Consider the following 15,636-nt stretch of genomic DNA (forward strand, 5'->3'; position numbering starts at 1 on the left):
TGTATAGTGCTTTTCACAACACACATCATTTCAAAGCAGCTTTACAGACAATTATGCATTAACAGAAAAGAAGCTGTAATATCTGTAATGTATTATCATACAAACAATACTATTACAGCATATATTCAGCTTGGTTAATGTTAATTAACTAATATACCAATATGTTTTTAACAAAAGTTTGATGTTTACATTAGCTAATGCATTATAAACTAACATGAACTAACAATGAATAAATGTATTCGTATGAATTAACATCAACCAAAATGAATAACTGCTGTAATAAAATATGGTTCATCGTTAGTTGATAATACCTAAAGCATTATCTACTGTTACAACAAATACAACCTTATGGTAAACGGTTACCAAATTTTATGTTAACATGTAAAGTGGTCTAGATATTCTGACTATGTACAAAAAATGTGCACATTTTTGTTATTATCTCAAATGATTATTTTACCTCTAAAGCCTCTGATTCACATTCGGTCTCATCCGAGCCTTTCCAAGCCTCTTCAGTTAGAGCGTTTAGCAGATCACAAAACCTACACAACATAAACACATCATTATCACAATTTAAGTGGAAAATATAACAAAGTAAAAATTTCTAAATACCACTGCACACGTTTAATTTTACACTGCGTCCTAACAAGCATGACGCGACAAGTTTCCAGCATAGTCATTTTTCTATCATTCTGAAAATGCTATGCGATGGGATGGGATACAATCAAAGCCAATTAGCTGATATTTGATGTTTAATTTACAGCTAAGTTGAGTTGGGGTTTAAACCAATGAGATTTCACTGTGGGAGATACTATCAGGGGCTTCCAATAGCAACCTTTACAGACATTCAGAAATATAAGAGTCTTGTTTTGCTTATATAGCATATACAGTATATAAAGTCTATATATACACTCACCTAAAGGATTATTAGGAACACCTGTTCAATTTCTCATTAATGCAATTATCTAATCAACCAATCCACATGGCAGTTGCTTCAATGCATTTAGGGGTGTGGTCCTCGTCAAGACAATCTCCTGAACTCCAAACTGAACGTAAGAATGGGAAAGAAAGGTGATTTAAGCAATTTTGAGCGTGGCATGGTTGTTGGTACCAGACGGGCCGGTCTGAGTATTTCACAATCTGCTCAGTTACTGGGATTTTCACACACAACCATTTCTAGGGTTTACAAAGAATGGTGTGAAAAGGGAAAAACATCCAGTATGCGGCAGTCCTGTGGGCGAAAATGCCTTGTTGATGCTAGAGGTCAGAGGAGAATGTGCCGACTGATTCAAGCTGATAGAAGAGCAACTTTGCCTGAAATAACCACTCGTTACAACCGAGGTATGCAGCAAAGCATTTGTGAAGCCACAACACGCACAACCTTGAGGTGGATGGGCTACAACAGCAGAAGACCCCACCGGGTACCACTCATCTCCACTACAAATAGGAAAAAGAGGCTACAATTTGCAAGAGCTCACCAAAATTGGACAGTTGAAGTCTGGAAAAATGTTGCCTGGTCTGATGAGTCTCGATTTCTGTTGAGACATTCAGATGGTAGAGTCAGAATTTGGCGTAAACAGAATTAGAACATTCCACTGTGCAGGCTGGTGGTGGTGGTGTAATGGTGTGGGGGATGTTTTCTTGGCACACTTTAGGCCCCTTAGTGCCAATTGGGCATCGTTTAAATGCCACGGCCTACCTGAGCATTGTTTCTGACCATGTCCATCCCTTTATGGCCACCATGTACCCATCCTCTGATGGCTACTTCCAGCAGGATAATGCACCATGTCACAAAGCTCGAATCATTTCAAATTGGTTTCTTGAACATGACAATGAGTTCACTGTACTAAAATGGCCCCCACAGTCACCAGATCTCAACCCAATAGAGCATCTTTGGGATGTGGTGGAACGGGAGCTTCGTGCCCTGGATGTGCATCCCACAAATCTCCATCAACTGCAAGATGCTATCCTATCAATATGGGCCAACATTTCTAAAGAATGCTTTCAGCACCTTGTTGAATCAATGCCACGTAGAATTAAGACAGTTCTGAAGGCGAAAGGGGGTCAAACACAGTATTAGTATGGTGTTCCTAATAATCCTTTAGGTGAGTGTATATTGTTACTAGGGCTTACAATTTAACATGTTAATTCAATGTGATTATATAAATAATAATGTGTTAAAAAATGTATGCAATTAATCATGTCCCTGAACTGTAACAAGGAAGATTCTTTTTCTCCAGGGGGCAGTAAGCTAAACTTCAGCTGTATAGGCAACACGCATCTTATACAGAAAACAAACCAACCCTTCAGCAGACAACACAACACGAGATCACATTCTTGTGCTCAAAACACAGCTTAATGGAGCGCAAATCAAGATGTTTTTCTAAGAATTAACTACGTTTAACTTGACACAGCAACCTATAAAATGATATGACGCAACCAAAGTGAGATGGTCCAAAAGCACCTGTCTGATGCAGGTGCACATTGACGTGCTCTTAAACAAGCACTCATAATAAATCTCGGACTGATTGACAAATTAAATTGCAAAATGGATTGCTGTGAACTGTAGGCCAATGACTGGCTCATGTTCAATAATATGCAAATAAACAATACATTGTATTCTAAAGCCACTTTTTGTATTTTATTATCAATGCTTTATTCATCTGCCACAATGATGTAATGCATTTTAATTATCTAAATACTCTATATGTGCGGCTGTGGCTCAGGTGGAAGAGTGGGTCAGCCACTAATCGCAAGGTTGGTAGTTCAATTCCCGGCCCACACAACTCCACATGCCGAAGTGTCCTTGGGCAAGACACTGAACACCAAGTTGCTCCCAATGGCAGGCTAGCGCCTTGCATGGCAGTTCTACCGTCATTGGTGTATGAATGTGTGTGTGTGTGAATGGGTGAATGAGTCACAGTGTAAAGTGCTTTGAATACCGTTAAGATTAAAGAGGCACTATATAAATGCAGACCATTTACTAATATATATATATATATATATATATATATATACAACATTTTAGTATCATAATATTTCATTATTTATATATATATATAAATAATGAAATATTACGATACCAAAAATCTTTAAATGGTAAAATATCATCTTGTTGTTAATTTTGGTACCATATTGAAGTATGCTGCCATTAGCAAAATATAATGTGAAGAGTTTTGAGATGAATCGAACACTATTTGAAAATAATAAAACATATTCTCGATATGGCCAAGTGTGATCATTAATCAGCAGAAGGATGTCATTTAATTAAATAATATAGTCACATGCGCTGTGCGCCACAGAATGAATGAGAGGCTCTGCTCTGTCATCTACTTCACACACTCAGGCGAGTGCACACACATGCAACACACACTACTAATGCTTGATTTTCATGCAATGTGTCCAATAGTATCCATCTGCAGAGCAGCAGAGCAGTGTGTTTAGAGTTTAAATATCTATGAACTCTCAAATTACATTTTTCACCGGAGATTTCAGTTCGCAAGTCGCCGGAAATTTGATATAATGAACCCTTCAAAAACAGGAAGAACTTCCGAGGTCTTTCAAAATAAATGTCCCTCTGAAATGAGAGCTTTATTTAACTGGATGCATGAAATTAAAGACATTACGACAGAAAAATATTACTACTGTATAATAAGTGTAATATTCATAGTAGTATCAATAATACTCATAATAATAATAATAATATAATATTAAATTATTAGAATTATTATCTGAAAGCAGTATCAGAAAATCTGAATACCTGTACTGAATATCAGCATGTTGTAATTCAGCCATGGCAGCCTCAGGAAATCAAATTGTTTTCATTAATACTGTAAAGCTCTGTTGTGCATCTTTTTTGTTTTTTTATACAAATTTATACTTTGTAGCCCTAATTGTAACATGTTTATTATTTACAATATTCATTTGCACTATTTACAAGTATTTATATTGATTTGGAACACATGCTAAAATGGTACTGTCTCTTTAAGAGTAGTGGCAGTTCATTGAGCGACTCACAGATGTTTGGTTGAGCGCATATTAACAAGAATGGAGTCCAATGGCTTCTTTGCCACTTCAGTGGTAGGGGTGATTAGAATAAAGACTAAAAGAAAATAGTTTTTGATCCACAACTGACTATAAAAAACAGAAAGGATATTAAAAGGATTGTGTGGATTTCATCTTTGGGCACACATTACACAGAACGAGTAAAACCAAACTTTTATTCTCAACACGCATTGAAAGGATCTCAGAACTTCTTTACCACTGTTCTACTCAATCACTGCTGAAATCTGAACATTTATCAGATAGTGGCCAATCACAGGTATTTTTTTTTGCACAGCATGACATTTGGATGCATATGCATATGTAAGTGATTTAGTGAGGGTTGCCCATAGAGTAAAAGATTGATCTTGAGATTTTAAGAATCATAATTGGATTGTTCAAATGAAGATCACAATTAATCGGAAAAACTATATTTTTACAGAGCCCTATTTCATTATAAGGAAGAATGAACAAAGTAATTATTAGCAAACGCACACACACACACACACACACACACACACACACACCTCTTGCAGTGCATCTCTGTGCAGAAATAGATCTGGAAGTCTTCAGAGTTGTTCACCACATAAAGAAAACTGCAGCGCTCATCAAACTTAGAGATGCTGCATGTGTTGAAAAAAAAAAACATTCAATCTTTCATCTTAAATGCTTCATCGTTGTGATCAGGTGATCATACAGTATTACACATATTCTGAAACATAAGGCTAAGACAGAGGCTGTAGAAAGATATAAAGGATTAGGCTGAAGTTGATTGGTTAACACGTCATTTCAGCAGTTCAAAATCCACGAAGTAGTAGCAGCTATGAGGCAAACATCTGCATATGAATCTCAGTTTACATGTTAGGGACTGTATTTTCTAGTGGAAGGTTGCTTAATAAAATATTTTATTTAAAATAAAAATATTTTAAAGAAATAAGGCACATGAGGATATGCTCTGCTGTGTGCCGGACCTAAAAAAAGGCCTTTATCTGTGACTATATTCATAATGCAGCACAGCTTCTTGAGCCTTATTACGCAAAGTTTTTTTTAAAAAGAGTAGAGAGTATTTACCTCACACCTCGCACTGATGCTGCACTGAAGTTCCACTCATGAATCCCCATATTCTGAGACACAGAGAGAGAGAGACACAGTGACTTACACATTCTTGCTAATTAAAAAAAAAGAAAAAAAAAGCAACCTTCCAGTAAAACCTTTGTAGCTCAGGAATCCGTTACAGGGATAGTTCACCCGAAAATGAAAATTATCTAATCATTTACTCACTCTCATGCCATCCCAGATGTGTATAAAATTTTTTTATAAGAATATCTCAGCTCTGTTGGCCCAATGCAAAGGAATAGTGGCCAGAAATTTGAAGGTCAAAAAAGCACATAAAGACAGCATAAAAGTAATCCATATCACTCCAGTGGTTAAATCCATATTTTCAGAAGCAATATGCTAGGTGTGGTGAAATGTCCAGTAGGTGGCGAAAAGCACAAAGTTTGTGAATCGACAAAAACAAAAGAAGAATGCTTAAGTGGAGATTTATAGTAAAAAATAGCTTTTTTCTCATCCACACCTATCATATCACTTTGACCTTCAAAGTTTTGGCTGTCATTCACTTGCATTGTTTGGACCTACAGAGCTGAGATATTTTTCTAAAAATCTTAATTTATGTTCAGCAGAAGACAGTTGAGTAAATGATTAGAAAATATATTGTTCTCAATTTAACCCCCCCCCCACCCCCAAAAAATATTACAATAAATAATACATAATATTGTTTATGTTTCCAATCTCTTGATGAACATACTTTACATAGATACAAGTAATTTTTTGGTCCTATCTTTGCAACCATGTAATTCATGTTTGCTCTATGTCCCTGCAAAAAGTGTAAGTTAATTCCACTGGATGGCAGCAAGTTTTCAGATCTGAAATGCAGGTGGCACTCTAACATAGCCATGTGCTCGTCCATAGACACTGTCTATTTTGTGATCCCACACACCTTCCCCACTCTTTCCACATATATCTCTGCCTCTGAATTGACAAGAAACCTAATATAGGTGTCTTTGGAAAGCTTAGATCCTCAGTTTTGCAATGATATATTCAAAGATTTAATCATCAACAGTCGACAGCATATATTGCCGATGATTTACTTATCATACTTTTTCTGCTGGACTGCATTTTTCTTCTGGATATCTGAGAGATAACACTGAATTATTTACCCAAGCAAGCTAGAAAACAGCTTATTTTTAATAAAACATCCTAATGTAAGACCTGATATAGAGTTTGTGGCTACTTGAGGGTTACAGAAGCCATGAAATCAGATGTTTGTCTTTGTTGTCTTAAAGAAATCATATTACAGTTAGTGATTCTGACTGATGACTACATGCCATTTATACATTTAATATACATGCAAAAGTTATGCTCTATGAAACATTCAGATTTTAAGGCTTTATTAAATGATACCACATTTGACTTGTGTTTTTGGGGACTTTTAAATTTTAAGCGTAAATATACTACACACTCCTGGCCCCACTCTGCACAGTAAAGGGGTTAACATAATTAACTTGGTGTTTATGGATTACAGTCACATTTGTAAAATATGTTTTATAAACCCATATTGATTTTTAAATGAATAAGTAAACAAACCAATGAAGAAATGTAATGAATGAATTAATAGTAAATAGTAAATAAATGATTGATTACTTTATCATCAGGGGTAACGTGCCAGATAGACAATGTGTTCTCCTCCACATCGTTGTTTATTGAGAGGTAAGACGGCTGGTACACTTTAGTGGGCTCCAGTATCAATACCTGCACACATGTCAAAAGTATCCAATAATGAGAACAGTAAGAGCATATAAAATAAATAAATGGTCTCGGGTTGTGTACTGTATATAAACCTATATAGTTGATGTCTACATGAGCTGAGGTCTACAAACAGCATCCTAGAGAAGGCTTATGGACTGCACACCACAGCAACTGAGATCTATTTAAAACCTTAAATGTTTCTCCTAGACAGCAACAATATTAAATGGAGAACAAATGGAAACTTTGGCTGAACTCTCCTACTTTTCAAATGTTTCTATTGAGAATCACACACTAGTATTCTTACAAATCTCTTCTTAAGAGATTTAGAAGAGATCTCACCAGTGCCAGTTTGGGACAACATTTCAGGCTGGTCTCACACTCATCAAGGCCATCCATAACCAACAACCAATTTTGAAACAACAACCTGTAATGTATCTAAAATTTGATCTAAAAGTCTGCTGGAAAACAGCAGAAGATTTTGCCCAACTTTCTTTTTTTTTTTTTACAGCATGTCCACTGTTTTTATGGCATGTTATCCATAAACTCAGGAGCGGATTAGGACAAAAAATTGGCCCTGGACTTTCTGTCCCAGAGTGGCCCGCAACACACCACACCATAACACACTGGCTTAATGATTTCATTTTCCGGCTCAATTGACATTTTTTGTGTTGAAAAAAAGAAAAGAAGACATTTCTATAGATTGCTAGTCATTACTTACAAAAAAAAAATCGAAACTAGCCGCAAATGTGACGCTAATTATTTTCACATGCAAATGAGCTTGTGATTCGCCGCAAATGTTAGCCAGAAGTTTGCAGCTCTTCACCGGTAGTGGTGAACATCCAGCAAACCTTTGGGAACAATGGACAATTTGATGCAAATATGTTGTAATGTACAATGTAATCACGATTAATCACATAAAACTGTGCAATTAAGTTTTACATTTTAAATGTAATGGATTCACATCCCTAAATAAAACAATAATGAAACCGGCAGACCAAATCAGTCAAACGACAGCAAGGTCACTAGGATTTCTCCCAATGACCAATCAGGACTTGGATCTCACTAATGCCTCAAACTATGCTCAGATTTGCCAAGGTAGTCTCAATAAAGTCTCAAGTATTCATATGAACATTTATCATTAAATTCTTCAGAGAACAAATGATCTAAGGTCTAGGTAGTCAGCTCACTTGGTTTTGAGTCAAAGCGTGTGAGTGTTTGTGTGTTGTGAAAAGTGTTCATACAGGGAATCGGACTGATGTCACATCTTTTTTGGTGGCTTCCACCATGAAGTCCATCCAGAAGTCCACCAGCTCTTGTTTAGGGGCCTGTGAATCTGTGCTGGGTTTCCTAAAGTGCTTATAGATCAGGACGGTTTCCACCAGTGAGCGCAGATACCTGAAATATACAATCCAAACACTTCAATGAACTAACAGTGCACTCAAACATTATTCTGTGATGACATTCTGCTATATTTTGGTCTCTAGATATGTGTGGCCCCTTTTCTTTGCAAGTCTATGTGATTTCTTCCCCTTCCAATTTCAATTGCTTACTGATAACATTCCCCATGCTGTTGCTGTCAAATCTCAGTTGCAGTTGTGTTGTTGAAACTTGCCACATTTTAATCTGTCATATGACAATCGAGAACCAATGGTCTTAAAACTCGGACATAACAAATGTTCTGTGTAAATTGTTCATAGATCCATTCTTTAGCCTTTATTTTGTTATAATTGTACACAAGGGCGAATGAGACTTTTTGGAGAACTATTCAATTAATACTTTAATACTATACAGTACATTTGTAGCATGTTCTTATAAATGATGTGTGTAAAACATGAATGTGTGCACATACCAGATGGGAGCTTTAAGTTTGAAGAGTTTTTCAGAGGCCTGGATGACGCGTGTGTTGTCACAGGCGAGAATACTCGCACCAAGAAAGAAGCCCACATCCCAATAACTCTGGAGCTTATCCAGACTGCCCTTCTTCCCCAACAGACTGCTTAACTTTACACCTACACAACACACACAATTGAAGATATCTGAACGGCATTTTAAGTCTCTTTACTTTGTTAATACATATTTGTAATCTGATCGTGAATGTTTTAATCATTGCACATTATCATAAGGAAAAAATAATGTGTCGTAATCTTTCATCAAAATAATAAATTCATTTTTGGCTGACATCACCTATGCCAGCAAGGATGTTAACCAACAATCAAATGGAAATGTAGTCACTACTGTCCTAGGTAATTCAGCCATTCTAAAATATAGCCAAAATAGTTACCGCAGGAATTTAATTCCACTTAAAGTTAAGAGACAATATTAGAGGTCGATCGCTCATGGATTTGAGGCTGTCTACACTGGACTAATCTTCAAGAATGTTGTAAATTGTTTATTTGTGGCAGTATTAGCGCAAGCGTGTGCAGTGCAAAATGGAACAAGATAGACGTTTACTGTTGGCACGACCAAATCACCAAATTGTTAATCACAATTAAAAAACTATCAGCAATGGTATAGTATTTTGCAGATAGACGATAGTTCCAAAAAAAAACAACTATCGGTACTGATTCATCTGTAAAACCGATATACTGTCTAATATACAGTCAGACTGTTGTTACCGCAAACATGAGGCAGAGGGGTCTTATATCACCAGAAGGGGTTTATTTTGTGATAGTGGCCGGCTGACTGTATATTATCCCACTAATTAAATGGCTACCTACCAAATAAATGCATTAAATTACATGAAATATAGATTTGCATTGGAATTATGCTATTATGAAAGAAGAGGAAAAACCAAGAGTCTCTTGAAACAGATGAATTCAACCTTCTGTTTGCGATCTGTTGGTGTTATGTATTGCAAAAATGACCAACTGACTGCTCATTATCCTACTTGCCAAATATATCAATCAATTAATGTAAAACATTGATCTAAGTTTGAATTATTTTATAATCTTACTTGAAGAGATTGCAGAGTGATACGAAAAGTATGAAAAATGACTCATGTATGACAATTCTGATTTTGAAGATAGCGCGATTTACCCATCAGAATAGAGTATTTCAGACAGCCAAGTAATAATGTAATATCACAAATAACTGGTCTGGCTACAATTTTGTATGGCCAGTTTTCACAATCCAATCAATTAGTAATGGATCAAATAAAGTTCTGAATTTCACTTGGAAATATGTCACAATATGGATGTAAAATGGGTTAAGAATGCCGTTTCATGTGGTCTTAAGTCACCCAAAAATGATTATAGCTCGGCCAAAAATGGAAAAATCAAACGCACCTACTTTACGCAGCTCAAAGGAGGATTCAAACTGTTGCCCTGCAGCCAATAACAGCACGGCATAGTTTATTCCAGAGTGTAGCGTGGGCTCTGATTCAAAACCTTTCCTGAACCTGCAAACATAATGCACAAACACATTCTTCAAGCAAAACATTTCACCAAAATTAATATGTTAGGTTTCAAATGATAAAACAATAGAAATGGTGTTAAAAAATAAGACAAAAGTATTGTGACACTTGTGGTTGTCAAACTTTAGTTGATCCATCGTTAATGTGTGGGTAACTCCTCACTCTATTAGAACCCCATAAGCTGATCAGATTTTTTTTTTTATTTACTTTGTCATGAAAATGTTTTGTTTTATTATTTAAAAAAATACAATGAAATGCGTTCTTTCCTTTTTCACTTTTTTGCTGAATAATGAAGTTAAACAAGTTACAAAAATAATATCTAGATGAAATTTGTGTCACTAGGACTACATTTTTCTTTTATTTCCTGAATATTTTCTAATTAAACCCATAATATATGTTTTAATTAAATACATAATTCATTTTAATAATGCCTATATACTCGTAAAACACCCCAAAAAAGATTAACTAGCCAAAGTGATATTCCAGCAGGGGCAATGTTTATATATCATAGCTCACCCAAAAATTAACATTTTGCCTTTACTCATCCTCATCGTTTAAAACAAATGTCTTATTACAGTCACAAAACACAAGAATGAGGGATGAGAGGATTGTGAATGTCAAGCTCCAAAAGCACATAAAAGCACACAAATAAGTCATCCATATCACTTGAGCGCTGTATTTAAATTCTTATGAAGCCATGTGAGACCGAAATTTAAAGGGATAGGTCACCCAAAAATGAAAATGCAGTCACCCCTGTGTTGTTAAAACCCAATATGTCTTTTTCTTGATAATAAATAAATTGTGCTCAGTGATGTCATACAACGACAGTTTATGGTGATCACCACTTCAAGCTTCAAAAGGACACAAAATATAATTCAGAAGCCTAATAAATTATTCCATGACACTCATTATTGTTATGAAAGCATACAATAAGGTCTAGTGAGAAAGAAACCAAAATCTAATGAATTATTTAGTGAAAATGTTCACTAACCATTATTCTTCTGTGTGCGTTCATGATAGGGCACAAGAGCAACAGTTCACACAGCCCCCCTGAGTTCACCCGGAAGACGTTACAGGCGTGATGGCGAAAATATACAACAAGCGATCGACAGAATGTACCGTCGCTCGTCATGGCTGGTAAGGACAAAAACTCTAATTAAAATAAAAAATATACCTTTTATCGCATGTCGTTTGGCGTCAGGTTAGGATATGGTGTGACTGTGGCTGCCTGTAGCCTCCTCTATGTTTCTGTCTGATTTCTGAGTGCTCCGTTCCAAAAAATAAGGCTGGGCATAGAAATGCATAAATTCTTCGACTACAAACTATTCAGACATGTTTAGTAAGTTCTGTTCTCTGTTTCATGTGCAGCTGTGTTGTGTTCTGTTGTCACTATTGCAGTGGAGGACTGTTTTTAGATAAACAAAACAAGTTTTCGTTAGAAAGTCCCAATGTCGTGAGGTGGCTGGTGAACTGTTGCTCTCGTTATGATTCTCACCAGACCTTATCATGTGCTTTCATAAAAATCATGAGTCTCAAGGAATAATTTATTAGACTTCGGAATTATACTTTTGAAGCTTGGTGGTCACTATAAACTGCCATTTTATGACATCACTGAGCACAAAATTTGGTGAGCAAAAAAACAGGGGTGAGCAAACAATTACTGAATTACATTTTTTGGGTGAACTAATCCTTTAAATGTTTATTCACCCCTTCAGACATTTGAATCAGGTGCGCTCATGAAAACATCTAAAAAGGTGTGCAGCGCAGCGTGCACACCTGATACCACAAAAGTATAAAATCCTCGGGCCGTTGAGAACTGTGTGTGCAGGACAGGTTCAACTATAAACAAGGCCTAAGGACAAAACAATTGTGCACATTGGTTTTTCAGTGAAAGAGATTTGAGAACGGGGCAGTCTTTCACACACCCCTTACAATACCTCCTCACACTTTGAGAACCACCATCTAGACATATTATAGTACTGAGAATTTAGTTTAATTGTCATGAAAATTATTATTATTTTTTTTTCAATGGTCCTAAAAACAGGCTTCATTTTCTTTATGCTAAATATTTCCTTTTTTATGAGCTGGGCATGTTTTGTGAGATTTTCCCTCATGTTCTCACCAGTGTATGCCCTGATCTCTGCTGTCTGTGTCAGTGAAATGAGAGTCCAGGAACATGTCCTTATATATTCGGCCCACCAGACAATAAATATCAGATGCCACCTGCTCATCTGAATTCACCAATGGCAACATGATGTCCAGAGCTTTCTGCCGATCTCCTGGGAGATTTCTCCTGCAGTAACAGACCAAAACAGCGACAAATGTTAATGTACATGTTAGAGGTAAAGTGTGTCATTTTTTTATTGATAAAATACATTCTCCTATCTCAACTTGATATGCAGCGACAAGTATAAGTAAGCAATTTGTTGGTTGATTTCCCCAAAAAGTGTGAACACTTGTGTGTAGAAGAACTAGGGCTGGAATAAAATCTTCATTTGTACAATGTCGTATCGAATGAGTAGTATAGTGGCTCATAAGTCCAGGACCGAAATCCTTTCACTGCATTTTTAGAGTAAAAGTTTGACTCATTCTGTGTAATGCGTGTAAAGAGCGCTCAAACAAATCACTTTTGTGAGACACTCACTGAACTGCTGCTTTTCTTAAAGAGACAGTACAGTTTTAATGTGTTACATATCAATGTAAAAACTTGTAAATAGCATGTAAATAGCATGTAAACAATAAACATGTAAAAACATTTTATATATATATATATATCTCATATATACTGATGGAATACATGTATTTGTAAATGTTTAAAACACTAAAATGCAAACAAAAACTAATGATAAAATAACATTTTTAAAACTTATATTTTTGTAATGTACGAAGTTAGAAGGTCCCCTGCTGAGAGAGAATTTACATTTTAACTGAAATATACCCATATGAATCAAACAAATAAAGACCTGGTGAATAAAGCCAAATCGGGAAATCTGTATCAATATCCAGCCCTATGAAGAACATCTTAAATAATTTCGTTTGGAGGCACATATATTACACTCTTTACCAAAAATGTTTTCATACAACACCTTAACAGAATTTATTGTTGAAATCAAATCGAAAGATCTAAAATAATCCTTTATACTTCAGCTTTATAAGAGAGGCATTCGATTAAAAGTGTTAAATAAGTACAAGTGTTACCTTATTTACTCTAACTGCTACTCATATATTACTGTACACATTCATGTACACTGTGTCCAAACCAGGTGTGACAGGATAAAGTGACAAGGGCTAAACAGTACCAAGAGTTTATGTCTTAAGTGACCGTGACAAACATCAGGACATTTTGACTGTTGTTTAGTTTCTATTTCTATTTCTGCGGTGTCGTAATGGGTAGCACCGCCCACACCGAAATCTCATGGGTACAAAACCCTGTTCATTACACATCTAATATGTCCTGACTGACGCGCAGCACAGCAGTTTTGCTTTCAGTGCGGTCAGACAAATTATGTGTCACTGGAAACTTGTCACATTGTGCTTGGAAACTCTTGGTAAGGACACGGTGTAAGATGTTTGGTCTCACCTGTTGAGGGCAAAGGCGTAGTGGAACTTTATATGAGGATGTGCTACAGGGTCAAAGGTCGGCAGTTTTTCCAGTGTTTCAACTAACTTCACAATGGATTCATAATCCTACAGACCCACAAATAAGCAAAAACAAACACAATTTACATAACTCTAATAGACATAATAATACATGATAAAGTGCTAAAATGTTATTATTGTGGTTCTTGACAAACGTAAAACGATTCAGAATGTAAACTGAGTGCAGACAATCGGCTTGTTTTATATCCGCTTCATAATTACATGCTGACAAAATCATACAAGAGAAAATCTTTGAATGAATAATTCTGCAGTAAGAGTGCATGTAGTACATTTTACTCTAAACAATTAGTAAATAACAAAACAATTGTACAAGCAATTTGATGATTGCTGCATGTAAAATGTATAACTGCTTTATGCCTCATTCAAATGAAAGCACTAAAATATTCATGACATTCTCTTAAGAATCACAAACAGCTGCTCAGTATGTCAGTAACAACAGCAACATAAACAATTCTTCAGTCTTTTGTCATTTCATTTCTCCTAAAGTGGACTTCAAAATGTTGAGTTCGATATACTACGTAAATAAAGCTGTACTCAACAAGCTTCTCTCAGATGTCAAGATTTATAGTGAATAAGTACTTTAATTTTGATATGTTTCTTGTTCAGAAACGGTCATGAAAAACACAACACACATCCATCACATCTCCTTTTGTGTTAAGCATAAGAGAGAAAGTTATACAGGTTTGGAACAACATAAGAGGGAGAAATATTTATTTAAAGATACAGAAGCAAAAACAGCCATTTGGCTCAGACAGACAGTGGAGAATAATGAAAAACTAAATTGTGACTGCCCAGAGATGAAAACCAGTGAGACATGTTTTGTTTTGTCTAATCAATGCATTACTCGTCTGACACAATAATGATCGGAATCACTGTATTTATTATAAACAGTATATATATAATTATTTAAAATAATATATTTATAATAATCTTTACTTGAGAGCAAATTCTGAAATTAGATGAATTTGATTGAGTAATCATCATGTATTTCATTAAATCACATATTTTAATGGATTGACGCCCTAGTATTTATGACTGCCTTAAACACAATGTTTAAATAATGGTCCTGAGATATCTCACCATTCTCTGTGACAGCTGTAGACTTTGTAACAGAAAACAAATATGTGTTCGCAGACCACGGACATTGACGCTTTTCACTTGTCAATTCTTTTGCTCATTCTCTGAGTTGTATTTGAAGTGGATCATTGAAGCTGTGTTTCATATTGTTTGTCAGTTGAGGGTGCTATTGTGCCACTGTTGAATTTGACAGCCACAGAAACAAACAATGCTGCACTTTTGCTAAGTTTTGGTCTCAAAATGCTCTTTGGAGGGCAGGTTTTGGAATGAGGGGGTGTGGCTAATTCAACGGCTCAGTTACGTGAAAGCATCAAAATGCTAAAGTCACTTACAGCGGGGGCCTGGCTAGCTCAGCGAGAATTTATGCTGACTACCACCCCTGGAGTCGTGAGTTACTAGGGAGAGTAAAGTCACATGGGATAAACTCCTCATGGTCACGATTAATGGTTCTCACTCTCAATAGGGTGCATGGTAAGTTGTGCATGGATCGCAGAGTGTAGCATGAGCCTCCACATGCTGTGAGTCTCCGCGATGTCATGTACGAGTCACGTGATAAGATGCATTGAAATCTGGATTGAAATCTCAGAAGTGGAGGCAACTGAGACTTGTCCTCCGCCACCCGGATTGAGGTGAGTAACTGC

General features: G+C 36.0%; 1 protein-coding gene across 1 annotated transcript in view; it reads right to left on the minus strand.

Annotated features, from left to right (window-relative positions):
* map3k5 (mitogen-activated protein kinase kinase kinase 5) overlaps positions 1 to 15,636 on the minus strand; it is a 92,139-nt gene that overhangs the window by 27,929 nt on the left and 48,574 nt on the right. The window contains exons 6-14 of the mRNA XM_052095307.1: positions 13,839 to 13,945; positions 12,381 to 12,551; positions 10,131 to 10,243; positions 8,696 to 8,855; positions 8,088 to 8,241; positions 6,742 to 6,849; positions 5,110 to 5,162; positions 4,566 to 4,661; positions 458 to 539 (exon numbers count right to left, since the gene is read on the minus strand). Of these exons, the coding sequence (XP_051951267.1) occupies positions 458 to 539; positions 4,566 to 4,661; positions 5,110 to 5,162; positions 6,742 to 6,849; positions 8,088 to 8,241; positions 8,696 to 8,855; positions 10,131 to 10,243; positions 12,381 to 12,551; positions 13,839 to 13,945 (1,044 nt within the window). The remainder of the gene's footprint in view (positions 1 to 457; positions 540 to 4,565; positions 4,662 to 5,109; positions 5,163 to 6,741; positions 6,850 to 8,087; positions 8,242 to 8,695; positions 8,856 to 10,130; positions 10,244 to 12,380; positions 12,552 to 13,838; positions 13,946 to 15,636) is intronic.

This window comes from Xyrauchen texanus, chromosome 28 (genome assembly GCF_025860055.1).
Source record: "Xyrauchen texanus isolate HMW12.3.18 chromosome 28, RBS_HiC_50CHRs, whole genome shotgun sequence".
Classification (NCBI taxonomy): domain Eukaryota; kingdom Metazoa; phylum Chordata; class Actinopteri; order Cypriniformes; family Catostomidae; genus Xyrauchen; species Xyrauchen texanus.